Source organism: Perca fluviatilis, chromosome 2 (assembly GCF_010015445.1).
Source record: "Perca fluviatilis chromosome 2, GENO_Pfluv_1.0, whole genome shotgun sequence".
Classification (NCBI taxonomy): domain Eukaryota; kingdom Metazoa; phylum Chordata; class Actinopteri; order Perciformes; family Percidae; genus Perca; species Perca fluviatilis.
This window is the reverse complement of record NC_053113.1, coordinates 37,430,119-37,445,508: the sequence shown is the minus strand read 5'-3', so window position 1 is coordinate 37,445,508 and position 15,390 is coordinate 37,430,119. Positions and strand designations below refer to the sequence as shown.

Sequence of the window (15,390 nt, the reverse complement as noted above, 5' to 3'; positions counted from 1 at the left end):
CAATTGACGGAGCTCATATTTACGACCAAGGCTGCGAATAGTCTGTGTGCCACGGCATAATTGCTTCGCTGCGAATAGATCCCTGTGTGCTCAGCACTGCTGCCACAGTGACTGAAATGCATGGGGCTTTGCTCATTGATCCACCTGTAAAAGGTTGGATTTCAGCAAGTTCAGTCAGGTATTTCTTTGCATCTCTTGGGTTTTTTGCAGTAGAGGTCAGACGGTGAGCGTCTGTCTGACTGTGTGACCACCCAGCCCATTGTTACTTGTTGCTCGGAAACTAGTAACGAAACACACACACACACACACACCGCAAGCATTCCCTTATCTCCCCAGTCAGACAAAAGGGAACTCAGAGTAGCTGTAGAGTTGCAGACTGGTTGTCATGGAGACTGTCAAAGTGTGTGGGTGTGGGGGTAGGTACGTAGGTAGCTGCTGGAGGCAGATTGACCAATGTTGTTGTTTTAGGGCGGCAGTCTGTCTAAAGTCCTGTAAGGTCTTGTTACATTAAGTGATTGAAGTCTGTGTTGCCTTGTTTGCAGCCAGTGTTTGTGTGCAACCACACAGAAGTCCAGTGTGGATGTCTCCTTAGAGACAACATTTTTCTGTGCGTCCACTGTTTTGTTTAAGAGCATGACTTCATGTGTTCAGCCTGAGATGGCAGCTGCTCATTAGCACTCACATGCAGGAGTCTGATGAAGGAACTTGACGGACCCACACGCACAAGCACTCCTCTCGCACCCACACAACAGCTTTCCTCTCTGGCTTTGACACTTGTCTGTTACTCAGCAACACGGGCGATGCTGTGGGCTGAACACAACAAGGTCTTCAGAGTGTGTATGCTTGTAGAATGAATTAAGTGGTGCTAATCTAAGGGTTCAGTCGATCTGATGGTTTAATACATTTCGTTATGTTGTGCTCTTCAAAAGTAAAACTAAAAAATGTTTTAGAACACTTGGCTCTGGTTAACAATTACACTAAAATGGCTGCAATTAGGGCTGGGCAATATATCGATATTATATTGATATATGAGATTAGATATTGTCTTAAATTTTGGATATCGTAAAATTGCAAAAGGACACAAGTGTTGTCTTTTCCTGGTTTTAAAGGCTGCATTACAGTAAAGTGATGCCATTTTCTGATCTTACCAGACTTGTAACTGTTCTATTATTTGCCTTTACCCACTAAGTCATTATATCCACATTACTGATGATTATTTATCAAAAATCTCATTGTGTAAATATTTGTTATTGTGAAAGCACCAGTTGTCAACCCTACAATATCCCCACAATATCGATATCAAGATATTTGGTCAAAAATATCGTGATATTTCATTTTCTCCATATCGCCCAGCTCTTGCTGCAAATGGCAATGAAACTTGAATCTCTGGACCCATTTTGGATGTTGGATAACTTGTAAAACATTGATTAAATGTCTAGGTAACCAATTAACCATAGCCCCCACAGAGTTAGAGATGCCATTCTGTATTAATGTGCAATAATTGTAAAGGAAGAAGCTTAAGAATCAGTTTATTCATCACGTACGTGTTTACTAAAAAGCTGGTTTGCTGCAGGTGTCAGTACAACATAATAAAATGTGAGAATATACGAATAACATTAGTAATTTAAGGTTAGAATTAAAAGTGTGTAATATATACAATTATTACGTAAACTATTACGTTGTATGTAAACAGGGATTTGAACCTGGTTGGCTGCTTGGCATCAGCATGTTGACATTTAGCTCAAAGCAACGCTGACTGTGCCTAGATACAGCCTCTCAGAGCCGCTAGCAGGACTGAAGACTCTTAGGTTTGTTAAAAAAAAAAGTTAGTGAGGATTGCGTTTTTTTGCTGTTCAAAAAGACCAATAGACCATCTCAAAAAATAATCCAGCCCTGTGCATTGTTGCCAGCAGTTGGATGCACTAACCAACAGCTAAAGCTAGCAGATATGAAATAGTAGTTGGCTTAAAGACTGAAATGTGGCAAATAGAAAGAAACTAAATTACTGCACTTACTCCTCAAATGCAAATGCAAATGTCAATCACATCAACCATTGATGTGATTGACCATTTTGTGTAAAAGTATTTGTGTGGGTGTTTTTTTTCTTTCATATTTCTGTGTTCTATTTGTTTGTATCTTCTACCCAATCACTTCTCTGCACTCTGTCTCTTCCAGTGCTGGAGCGATGTTACCCAAAGGAGGTGCAGGAGCTATATGATGTCATGAGACGGTTTGCCAGAGTGGTTGGGCCGATTGAACATGACAAATTCATCGAAAGTCATGCACGTTAGTATCTGGCTGAGTACACATGGATAGGCTCTGAGAATCAGTCCCAAACACAGATAATTAATTGAACCAGTTCTTGCCAAACTGCCTCGACATTACTAGAAGATTGTGGCCTCAAAGAATTTTTTTTTGGGGGAGGTAATGTCAGACCCTTTTCTCAGGCAGTACCCATATTTGTATATACAAATGGGAGACCCATTAAAGGAAACACCAACATGGAGTGTCTTAGTAAGATCTCCTGAACAGATTCTATGCTCCTAGATTCTGCAAGTTTCTGAAACTTGTGTAAAAAATATATCCTTTCATTTAGAGTTTTGATGATTTTGGGAAATATGCTTGTTTGTTTTCTGGTGGAGAGTTAGATGAAAAGAGTGATACCACGCTTATAGAAATGAGAGTGGTATCATTTAACTCTCCACAAGTTTGTGAATAAGCAGGCTTCCCAAAATGTCAAACATTTATTCTAAATGTATCGATATTGGTCAATATAGGTGCACACTGTACATGTATATATTGATGGCTAGAAATTAGTATGAACTCCTCATAAAACTGAGTGATGCAAAATGTTTACTTATTGTGTTTGATGCGGTTTTAAGAATTGTGCTATGGCTGTGTGAGACGGAGTTCAGATAGCTGTCTTTGTAACAGTACATTCTGATGTGCCTTAATCTCCTTATCCTTGCAGTAGAGTTTGATCTGAGGAGAGAGATCCGCAGGCTGCAGGAGTACAGAAAAGCAGGGATCAAGTCTTTCTGCAGTGAGTCTAGTTTGACCTTTTCACTCCTGTTCAACAAAACTTCAATTAAAAGTTGCATGCCTAAGCAGGGAAAATGTATTTATATTCAGATTTGAGCTAAAGTCTTTATTTTGAGTTTGGCTTTACGTTTAGTAATTGTTATTATTGGCAACAGTGCATCAGGTCTTTGGATCATTCATAGGAATTATATTTGGCTTTGTTGATGCATGGCACACAAAGGAACTGAATATTTTATTGAGTTGCTATGTCAGCTACGCTTAGAATGATATCGGAGAATTGCTTTCAGAATTATTAAAAGACTTGAATATTCCCTTTTACATAATGAATGATTCAGTACATTAAGCCTTACCAATGCATTAAAACAAAGTTGTCCCACCTGGAAACTGCCCATCGTCACTTCTAAAAGTGACGATGGGCAGTGGAAATGCAGCATAATACTCTAAAGTATTATGCTGCATTTCCACTGCATGGTACGGCCTGGCTCTACTCCACTCGACTCAGCTTGCTCTTTTTTGGTTTGCCATTGTAAAAAAAAAACTTGCAAAAGTTGTCTTTGTACCTGGTACTTTTTGATACCACCTCAGTCGAAGGTCAAAGTGAGCAGAGACAATACTAGAAGGTTGAGTTAAAATAGTGCAGACCACTGATTGGCCGGAGAGAAGCGTGACTTGCGTGACACGGAACTTTCTGCATAAACCCCCTATTTTAAAATAGCCAAGCTATGTCATTAGATCCAAATCTTTTGTATTCACATGACACAGATTTTAAAAAAAAATGTCAGCCTGAAAAACTACGCCGTACACTACACCGTACAATTGACGAAGTGTAGACGTTCCTCTGTTCAGTTGTCGATAAAGGTCGAATGTCGCATTGAAGATGATGTCATGGCAGATTCTCGCTGCAGCGGTATTTCAATCAGGTGAGAATCGGGGCCTACACTGAGGGCGTAATCTGCAGTGGAAAACAAAAAGAGAAAGGCAATGGGAGTCGAGTTGAGCTGAACCATCCAGTTGGAATTAGACATTACATCACTATCCAGAAACCATTTGACACAAGATACTTTTTTATAATCCTTGTTATGTGATGGCTCTGCTGACCTCTCTGTGTAACCAACTTCCAGGTGCCAAGGTGTATGAGCGGGTGAAGCGGATGCGGGAGGAGGAGCGGAGGAAGCGGACCATGTTGTGTGACGTGCTGCAGTACATCCAGGATGGCAGAGCCTGCCAGCAGTGGCTCAGCAAACAGGCTGCAATGTGAGGCTTCCTGCGTGTTATCCAGCGTGTAACAGAGGGGCTGGTGAAGTCGCATTCCCGGCGACACTGACCTCCGTCGCAGAGACGACTAGAGCAGACGCTTATATTACTGTCTTACTGTGCATCCCACTTCAACCTCCATCTCTTCAATATTTTTAGTCCTTTCTAATGTGTTGCTGGCATTTTCTTTGGGTGGTTTCCAAGTTCCTCTAATTATTTCGTGTGTGTGTGTGTGTGTGTGGTGTGTGTTGTGTGTGTGTGTGTGTGTGTTGTGTGTGTGTGTGTGTGTGTGTGTGTGTGTGTGTGTGTGTGTGTGTGTGTGTGTGTGTGTGTGTGTGTGTTGTGTTCTTTATGATTACAGAGATGCTGGCATCACTCCAGCTGTCACAACAATCACAGTGTCAGGTACGAAGCTTCTCTCCACCTGTGCCTTTATGCTCCCTCCTCTCTGTCGCCTTGGCATTGGCACATTAATGCAGACGCTCCTCCATAAATACACTCGGAAAATAGGCCCCTACATGCATATTTTTATCTTGCGGTTTTTCTCTTTCAAATTAGCTGCCTTAACCTCTAGAGCACAAATGGGACCCACGCTCCCACACGGCTATATTTACACAATTTGCAAACCATAAATATTTGTTCCCCTGTCTCCTCCAAGCAAAACAATTAACTGCATGTTGTCAGACTGCTATTATGTTTTTTGAAGTGTAGACCAACACTGGGGTTCTGCATGTCTGTTTGACTGTTGGTGACTTTCTGCTCCACAGCGACAGGTAGGCGGAGCGCCCCTCCTCTCAACCTGACTGGGCTTCCAGGGACAGAGAAACTCAACGAGCGGGAGAAAGAGGTTCATTTCTCTCTTATCTTATCCTAAAGGGTCATACAGAAAGACCTCAGTTTGCAAATGATAAAAAAAATAGGTTGTGACATTTATTATTTTGTATTATCTAAGGTCACATTCAGTTAAGCATGGAAAATCCTTGCCTCTTTAAAGCAGCAGTAAAAAAAAAAAGGCAGGTGGGATTTTCACAAGCCACAAAAATATCTGGAGAGCTGCGCTGTTTCAGGTATCCAACATTCCAGCGGCTTTGAGCAAAATGCTAACAGTATGCTAACATAATTACAGTGACAATGCTATCATGCTGGTATCTAACAGGTATGATGTTTAGCATGCGGAAACCAGAGTATTGAACAAATTTAACCTGCTGGTGGCGCTAAATGAAAAGTCAGAGCATCACCAAAATCCGTAGGATTCAATATTAATCTGGCGGTAGTGAATATCGATACAAAACGTCATGACGATCCATCCAGTATTTGTTGAGATATGTCAGCCTAGGCCAAAGTGGCGGACCGACCGACACACCGGCATTGACACCTCCACACACCTGGTTAATTGCTGCATAAAGGAGGTGCGATTGTCAGATTCAGAAAGTTGCAGAAGTTGGTGGTCTCAACCTCCTGCTATTCTACCAGGGTTTCAAATGCTGTTAGAGGAGCTGACAAGCTCTTTGTTTGAACTGAGCCCTTTTAATAAGACATTGTATGTTTTTTAAATGTCTCTTACTAACCCTTGTACTTGTTTTGTGCTTGTAGTTATGCCAGGTTGTGCGGCTGGTGCCGGGGGCCTACCTGGAATATAAGCAGGCCTTGCTAAATGAGTGCAGACGGCAGGGAGGGCTGCGGCTGGCACAGGCCCGAGCGCTGATCAAGATCGACGTCAACAAGACACGCAAAATCTATGATTTCCTAATTAAGGAGGGCTACATCACGAAGGCCTAGGAGCGTTTGATTTGACCACAGCGGAGATTGGATTTTGGTTAGAGGTTCATTTTTTTTCTTTCTAATCTTGTAACATTGTAAGCTTGTGTTTTGTTGCTGCTGCTTTTGCAATTTTCTAACGAGGTCTTTTTGTGTTTTTGAGTCTATAATGTATTAAAATGGCAATGTCTTTGTATAATTCTCTGTCAGAAGAACAGCGTCTCATATTAAAATGAGGATGTATTTATTTCTCCTGTCATAACATTTTATGAAAAAACAATGTAAAGTGCATGTTGATATTTTATCTTTATTTATCAGCCTTACTTGGACTGAAATGTCTGGGAACCCTTTAGTTCACCAGTCATGTATTTGACCTAAAATTAACTTAGATTTGTAGATATGTAACTGTAAATTCAAAGCACATTTTGTGGAAAGTGTAATTTTGCACTAATTAAATGGGAAAAGAAGACCGTGTTTGAATTCATTCCAGTTAATTAATAGTCCAACGACACTATTTTAATCAGTGCTCACCTCAAAATACAAAAAAAAAAAAAAAAAAATCTACGGGCAAATATAAAATTCAACATATAAAGAGGATAAAGTTTTCAATAATAAATTAATATTGACGGGAGCAGTTCATTCAACATGTCTATAGTAATCAACAACTGCTCTAACTAATTAAAAAAAATAACTAAAAACATCCTTGTCTCTATTTTCCTGCAACTAGTGGCAAACAAAAGGTTATTTTAAGAAACTTCCTAGAATATTATTGGGAAATTGCAAACCAGTAAAATGAAGTTATCAAATGCAGGAGAGTCAGTGAATATGGATCAGTCTTGACACCAGACAGATGACTTCATGAACTCCTAGTATTTTTATCCTCTGTAGCTCTGACGACAGTTTTAATATAAAGTAAATGATCACGGGTTCCTGTCTATGAATGACCACTTCATGTTTCCAGATGATGGATAATATAAAGGTCTCATTGTAGAGTCATAAAATTCAGCCTGATCAATGCTGAGCTGATAGTTTTGTCAGCATTTTTGAGTGATGCCCCACAGTGACACAGACAGTTATTGGCATCGATCCTTTCTGTCTCCATCTGTGGACGTGTTTGCCCCGCGTGACGGGAGAGAACTGTGATGAATCTAACAGCAGCAGGAGGCCACCAGCCTCCGACAGGCTTATCTGAGCAGAGAGCAGCTGCCGCATCATCCTCAGCTAACAGCCTGATTCTAACGGCAGGTTCAACCTTTGATGATAAGGGCGAGGCGACCGTGGAGGAGCGTCTGAGCAGAAATACTGAAATGCAGGGATTGGATCTGGATTTAAGAGGATGTGAAGGAGAAGACTTTTTTTTTTTTTTTCTCCACAACATATGAGAAGCAGCAGAGTTAAATTACTCTTTTCACTTCTGCTCATTTCACAGGATACAATTTTCCTCATCTTTACCTGAGACTCAAGCTCCAGCCAGCCTCAACAACCTAGGCTTTGATCTGTCCTCTCTCCCTTTTTATTTTCTGTTTAAAGCTTGAGCTCTCATGGCTGCAAATAGCGGCAGTTGATGTTCAGTCTGCGGTGAAAGCAGATGAACAAATGTGACCGGAATATTCTGGATTCAAAAGTGAGGCACTGCATAACAAACTCCACACTGACTGAGAAGTCATCCATGAAGCCACCATGCTGTTTAAAAAAAAATAATAAAAAAATGTATAATACAATAACTGCATTGTATAGTAAAGTGGGTTTTCTCCAGCAGCAGTGGCAATGAGAACGGTCCTGTCCTGTTAGTAGTGTCGTGAGGAGTGTCCCAGGACAGTCAGACACTGTCTTGTGACTCCCAGACACTGTCCTGTGACTCCCATGACTGTCGCGGGACACTCCTCAGGACACTACTAACAGGACAGGACAGTTTTTGCCGCCACTGCTTCTCGGTTTCTGGCACAGCTTAACTTACTTGCAAAGTCATGGAAAAGAAAAATGGGGGGAAAAAAAAGTTTTAAAGCGTCAAACTAGCAACATTTTATGGTGAGACCGACACGTTTCGGGTTGTGGTCCTCATCAGGGTCGGCATAAAATATTCACGAAGAAAATTATAAAGGCATCCAGTTACATACATACATACATACATACACAGCAGCCATCCAATAGTGATGTCAGTGTCCCGACCACATCCAATTGTGACGTCACAGTGGACTGACCGCATTGACATATTCACTCATACTGAATGAATGAATGCCTTTATTGTCATTGCATTTACGTACAATGAGATTGTACTGTAGTTGTTTGTTATATAGTTGTGTTGCATTTGAGCAATCCCAATCAGATTGATATTGTTTTTTAAATCAATTTGCTTTTTGCCATCATTGTCCAGATTTAATGTTATTTTCAAAATTCAGTCTATTTCTGGTTATTACATGTAGAGATGTTCCGATACCGATACCATTATTGGTATCGGCTCCGATACTGCCTAAAACGCTGGTATCAGTATCGGGAAGTACTGGAGTTTATGCACCGATCCGATACCACGTAATAAAGCCCTAAAGAAAATCTATGTTAAAGTAATTTATTTCTGTTCTTTTTCCGTTATAACTGACTGTCAAACTGGAGAATAAAAGAGAGTTCTGTGGCATTCATTGTTTGTGTTTTTTCATGTTTCACAAAGAGTTTAACCTGAGCCAGACCGACAACAAAGATAGAAATAATATCACATCCATACAGGGATAGTAGTATACAGCTGTTAAAACATAACAAAATATATGACACACTGGTATCGGATCAGTACTCGGTATCGGCCGATACGCATGTTCAGGTATCGGAATCGGTATCGGGAAGCAAAAAATGGTAACGGACCATCTCTAATTACATGCAGCGTATTGTGACTCCAGCTCAATATATGGTTTGCCCAAGCTCTTGCTTGAGATATTTTATCTCCAATCGAGTTCAGCTTCTTCCGCTGCGGAGGCCGAGCTGAGCTGAGTGTTTTATTAGTGTCGACAGCTTTATTTCTTTCTCCAAGGACGTGTGTGTGTCTCAGTCTGTGACTCGCTTTGTATCTCCTCTGACTCAAAGAGAGGGATGTGAATGCAGACACCGGCAGATGACAGGAGGGGTTTTTCAGACATTCATCAAGTCCGGTGAAATAGAAGACGATCAAGTCACGAGTGTATTAGCCTTTTTTTTTTTTTTACACTGCACAGATCACATATTTGTTCACCATACAGAATGTGTCATATATTGGCAGTCAAGCTGAGCAGACTCCTCACTTGCTTCACCCAGCACATGTTGTGCCGTGGCCCTCTCTCTGTCACTGAGTCTGTGCTGTAGTGGCAGGGGCAGCAGACGGAGCAGATGTTAGTGTGTCAACGCTCTGCATGTGTGCACAGATGCAACATTTCTCAACCCACCCACGCACTCTCCTTCTCACTTTGCTCTAGGTAAATTGATGCTGGCTGCCATTGGGAGGAGAATCGTGTATACGTGTTGATCTTATAAACATCACATACAGAGAGAAAGACTCATTCTGACAGTTTAAAATCAACACATTTCACAGGAACGATGGATAGGATTATGTAAATGAATAATAATCTGCATCAGGTTTCATTATTTTACATAATTTCATTATTACATCAATTTCAATTAAAAACATCATAAACAAGACAAATGCTTTTCAGACGGGGTTTAGAAAATGTTTTTGTAATGATATGGAGGATATGATGCTTTTATTTTGGTTTTGTCCTCATGTTATTGTCTTGTGGGTGTTTATGTGCCTACAAACAATACTACTTGTTGATTTAAGAAGATAAACTCTCTTATCTTAAGAACTGTCCTGCTATTGGCAACAACAAAAACAGTTTTGAAGTGAAGACAAAGTTTGACTTTTTTTGCTCTTTGTTCGCTTGCCATTATTTTAGAATTGCAAATAGGCAGGCGGAGCTGAACTGTTAGGAGAAGAAATGGTATTCATTTGTTTGTTAGTATTAGTTTTGGTATTATTTAGGTCTTGTTACTTTTATTATTATTAGTGTGTGTGCTCTTCGCTTGTTTGTTTGCATTTGAGTGTGCAGGCTTTGGAAGTAATAGTAGTTGTATATCATCTTTGTTATATTTTTGTTATCCTACAGAACACAGCAAACTGGATCCAGAGGAAATGATGTGATCCCTATTAAGATATGTTCATTTGCTGTCAATTGTATCACTATTATTGATTTGCAAAGTTACAGTATTGAGATAAACATATCCTTTCATAGTCATGGAGATGTTTCTTTTTATTAGAACGGTAAATGTAGGCTACTGTGTTTTGGGAAATTAAAATGAACACACAACATGTCCTGAAAAAAATCGATCCACTGGTTTTAGAGCTTCTCCTCTGCTGGTGCCTTATTGATTTTTAACTTTGCTGCTATTCAGGGAAAAGAAGATGTCTCCCACATCTTTGCTCTTTGTGTCCTCTTTTCAAAGGACACACTCTATACAAGCCACCCGGCCTGCTTTAGTTTGCCATTATTGCTCGGTAGTGATTAACAGAGAGGTGAACCCATCAACACAAGAGGTTCCCTTGGCAACCAGGTCTGTGGCATGCTGAAGTCTGGGAGAAGGAGCGGCGGTGGGGAGGAGGGAGGCAGGGGGCAGACATTCGCCCTGTTGCTCATGCTCATTTGCTGGGCAGAGGAGTCGTGACTAACCAGCAGAGCCTCCCCTCCCCCCTCCCCATCTGCGCACGTTCTTTTTCTCACTGTCATGGAAGAATGAAAAGATGCCTCCACTGTGCTTTCTCTTCTTTGTGCATGGATGGATGGTAACAGTGTGTGTGTGTGTGTGTGTGTGTGAGGCGTCTCAGTTCTCGTTCCTTTTTGGCACGGCAGCAAATGTGTTCGTGTGATGTCAGAGCAGCATGGATCAGAGTGACGGGGAGGCTCCATGCTGCGCTCAGCCACCTCGCTGCTCTCCCATGTTGCCACAGCAAACACTTAGATCCCTTGTGTATTTACCGACATGACAGCTGGAGCCATGGAGGCACCTGTGGAATCAGCAGCGACTTTATTTAGACCCCCCCCCATCCCACTCCCCCTTTTCCCCTCCTCCCTCCTGCACGCCTGGTCTAGCATCTCCACCACTGCTGACCACAAAACACTTTCCATTCTCCTCATCTTACAACCGCTCAGCCCGTCTGTCACACACGGACTCATCAGCACGGACTGAAATAAACACCTCTAGTGTTACAAGCCAGCTGGGGGTCATCTTGCAGATTTACAGGGTTTACTTTCTCAGCTATAATCATTCATCAACCTGTTAGCAGACGACACTCTGATAATTTGCTGAGGCTTGAACTCTCAGTTTGTGCCAATTTTCTTTCCAGATAGCTGATGCTGTCATCATCAGCATTCTCCCTGAATGATTTGTTTTTAGCAGCCTGAATGGGATCACTGTGCTCATAATTTACTACGTATTGGATTGACCGAGCTCCGCTGCCTCTCAGAAAGTGCCGTAACTGAACATCACAGCTTATTGAGCGTCTGTATACGTTTGAGAGATGTGCAAAGGATTTGTACGGTTGAATCACCGTGGCACCCTCTGCAATGTCGAACCCATCACTTATCTTGTGTTACAGACAGTCAGGGTTAATCAATGTCACTACCTGCTTCATTCAGAGCAGACAGCTCCTTCAGAACGTGGCTGCAGGTGCTTGTTATTACGGTGATGGTGTCATTGTACATTTTCAGCCTCCATGGCAGCCATATTAAGCAGGAGCGTCTTCCCAGAATGCCTCTGACTCATCTGACATTTCACTCTGAACCCCAGTCTTCGTCTCTCCAGCCTGCAGCTCTATCTCTATCCATCTCTCTGTCCATTTTACATTACACCGTTCAAATTCAAGGTCACCACTTTTTAAACATCTACCTTTTTTTTACTTCTTGTTCATTCCATTCACTATTTTGTGTCACCAGTTCCTCGTCTATTTAAACATTGAATTTCAATCAACATGAGCTCTGCATAGCATTTCAAATACAGGGTGGAAATCAGCTGTCAACGACTGTCTCTGTTTTTTCCTTCATAGTGCAGAAACACCCTTGCACCAGTTTGCGCCGCCTGGTACTGCTGCTGTTTGTTTCCAGTTGATTGAATTTGCAATGTAATTAGGAATGACTCTGAGGCAGGGGCCATGGGTTTATGGATGGAGTAATATCTCCCCCAGGAGCCCTTTGAAATAGGATTGACTTTGGAAGGCATGTCTAATTAAGGTTTTGTACATGGAGATATTCACGAAGGGCTGCACACAGAGCTCTGCTGCAGTCTTAAAGGTCTCCGAGTTGTTGCCATATAGATGGTCCAAACGTCCACGAGACTCGAGCTCTGCGAGGATATCAAGCTGTTTCCTCCAGGGCAGGACATAATGAGATTTAAAATAACAGACCTAAAGAACAGACAGTGTATTTGTTTTCCATTTCCACCTGTTGCCTACAGTGCCAGGGCAACATTTAAACTGGTAAATGTGCCTGAGCCACTGTGGGGTGTGATCCTACATATTGCATCTCCAACTCTGAGTTTGCTCTCTGGGTTTTATAAGTTCAAGACCTGCAACATGATCACACAAGCCTCTGCTGGCATTCAAATAAACAGTTGCATGTGAAGCTACTGTATCACGTGTTCTCACCAGTCACGTGTGTACTAGAAGGTGTTAGGTTTAAGAAAAAGAACGCCGTTTTAGTAGCAAATATAACACATCAGTGTCAGTGAGATTTGGTGTCTTAATGCTAAACAAGACACCAGGGAGTTGGCTTGCACGCTGCAGCCTGTGATGCCCTTTGAGAACATGTTTCCAATAACTACAACAAGAAGAATTACTTTGGGGTGGCCTCTAGCTCACCCAGTAGGAGTGTTCGCCCCATGTAGGCTGAGTCCTGCAGCGGCACGGGTTCGAGTCCAACCTGCTGCCCTTTGCTGTGTGTCATCCCCCATCCCTTTCATGCCTATCTCCTGTCACTATATAATAGAGGGCAAAAACTCTTAAAGAACAATAATTACTTTGTTCATTTTACACACACACACATAGGCCCAAAATGCACAAATGCACACACAGGACCCATAGCAAGAAGTTGGATTGATGTTAGAGTGATACTGTAAATCTGCATTGATAATTAATAGATTTTTTAAACTTAATTATTATAACCATCCACATATTGATCAATATATCTGTCAGAAAATAAATGCACAGTTAAAGAATAATCTGATTGATAAGCAGGGCTGTATTATTAACGACACCAAGATCATGTCCTCGGTAATATTTCTAGGAATTTGGGGATCTATTGACATGATATCATGTTGTGGGATTTTTTAAGGCTGGTTTGGATGTGTATAAGGCAGTTTTAAGTCAAAAAACTAAATAAATTCAAAGGGGTTTGGTATTATCCACCAGAATTAGAGAAGGCTTTGAAACATTTAGATGTAAAATGACCTCTGTATTTCTAAAATACTGGCTACAGCCCTGCTGATAGGCTTACTTTTAGAGAATATTTTCCAATAACTTCTGAGAAAAAGCATCACAAACATTTTGAAGAAATCAAATCATTTCAGTCAGGCTTTGATGATTCTTCTACTTGAGACAAGAGGTTTGTTTGTTCTGTAGTTGCATCTCACCAATAGTTTTCAGCATTGTGCTCTGGGGAGGTGCCTGACCCCCCCCCCCCCACACCTCCTCTCTATGAGGAGTAATTAATGGCAGAGAGGAAGAAGAGAAGCAGAATTGCCTGTATGGAAGGTGATTGTTGTCTCAAACGTGCATATACTCACCTATCTTCAGCCACTTCATTTAGAAAAGAAAACTTACTAAATAAAATAAAATGGAAAACAAATTGGAAAAATTAGAAACTTAATGAGAATGTGTTAATCTTACAATGGTAATCTGGAGTTGTGGATGTTTAGAACATGCGATGGACATTCAGATGGGATTTTACTTCTCATTAATTTATGATAATCCAAACAGCAGAGAAGGAAAGCAAAGAGTAAAGGACAGTGACAGAGCTTAATGACAGTAAACTCTTTAATAAAAAGCTGTTTAATTTACAACTTTGTGGACTGCTTCAGTTGATGTTTAACCGCTCTACCCAAATTGTTTTCTGTCCCCTGTCCCTTCTGCCACACTACATGGTACATTTGGTCTGACTGCAGCTTTAGTCTACAGCCATGGTTTTGGCTTGAATGTGGGTGGGAACATTGAAACAGGAATCCAAAGCTGTGTTCCAGGATCACATTACATGTTAATTGTCACCTAGGTTTTATGCAGTAGCCTACATGCAAAGATGTGCCAAGATTCAATGCGTTAGCTAAATAAAGCAAATACATGTGGTGGTAAACAGAAAAAATTTCCCTTTTTAGTTCTGGCAACCACAGTTTGATTGATATATCAGCAGAAAGTAGAAAGCACATTCATTTCTTGTATTCTCAAATATGAGTAGGCCTATAGGCTACTATAAGGATTAGTTTGTAGTACATGCTGAATAGAATCAGTAAACTTTCTACATCTATAGCTATTTTATGTGAGTTCATGTGCGTTATAGGCTTATAGTGCGTTCCGTTTGTAATCGGCAGTCGGATTTTCCAAGGTCAAAGTCGGAAACGCGCCCCCTGACCTCGGATTTCCAAGGTTGGAACTCGGACAACCACCGATTACCCCGAGCTAAAAATCCAACATACATGGCTATTCCGTGCATCAACAGTAGTGAAAGCTGTAGTAACATACAGTTATAAAAACTTCTGTCTTATTTGTGTTGTACACACAGTGCTGTCCATCTTCTATCTGAGGACATGTTGTTATGCTGTTTGTATGCACAAAAAACTGTGAAATGCGTTGTTATCAACTAACAATGCCCCGTCCTCCATTTTCCATTGCAGATTTAGTACCGCCTCATGCCTGAGGCGAGCGTGGCTGGTCGTCATAGTGCCGCCGCAGGAAACTGCCGTGACCTAACGCGACACACACGGAGAATGTCGAAGGTGTGTTGTTGCCACAGCCAGAAGACAAATTTAGTTTCAAAAGAAGCTGGAGGCAGCAAGAAAACCACTGCTGGCTAAACTATTTAAAAACGGTTTGTGTTTGTTCAGGACACCCCCGTCTGTTGCTAGCAATGATGACAATCAGTACAATCAGTAGGCTGCAGGTTTTCACTTGACTTTTTGGTATCGCCTCAGCTCGCTGGGAACCTCCACGGAGGTGATACTAAATAAAGTAGCTGTTAGCAGGTACCAGGGACTTTCTTTCATAATGGAAAACCAAAAAAGGCGAGGCGAGTCGAGCAGGTACCATGTGATGGAAAAACACCATATTATACAGACCAG

The 15,390-nt window shown here is 41.4% G+C and overlaps 1 protein-coding gene across 1 annotated transcript in view; it reads left to right on the top strand.

Annotated features, from left to right (window-relative positions):
* The window catches only part of tada2a (transcriptional adaptor 2A), an 11,851-nt gene extending 5,328 nt beyond the window's left edge, over positions 1-6,523 (top strand). Inside the window, exons 8-13 of the mRNA XM_039789278.1 lie at positions 2,176-2,286; positions 2,972-3,043; positions 4,164-4,296; positions 4,658-4,701; positions 5,064-5,143; positions 5,890-6,523. Coding sequence (XP_039645212.1) covers positions 2,176-2,286; positions 2,972-3,043; positions 4,164-4,296; positions 4,658-4,701; positions 5,064-5,143; positions 5,890-6,075 — 626 coding nt within the window. The 3' untranslated portion in view covers positions 6,076-6,523. The remainder of the gene's footprint in view (positions 1-2,175; positions 2,287-2,971; positions 3,044-4,163; positions 4,297-4,657; positions 4,702-5,063; positions 5,144-5,889) is intronic.
* The last annotated feature ends 8,867 nt before the right edge of the window (positions 6,524-15,390 follow it).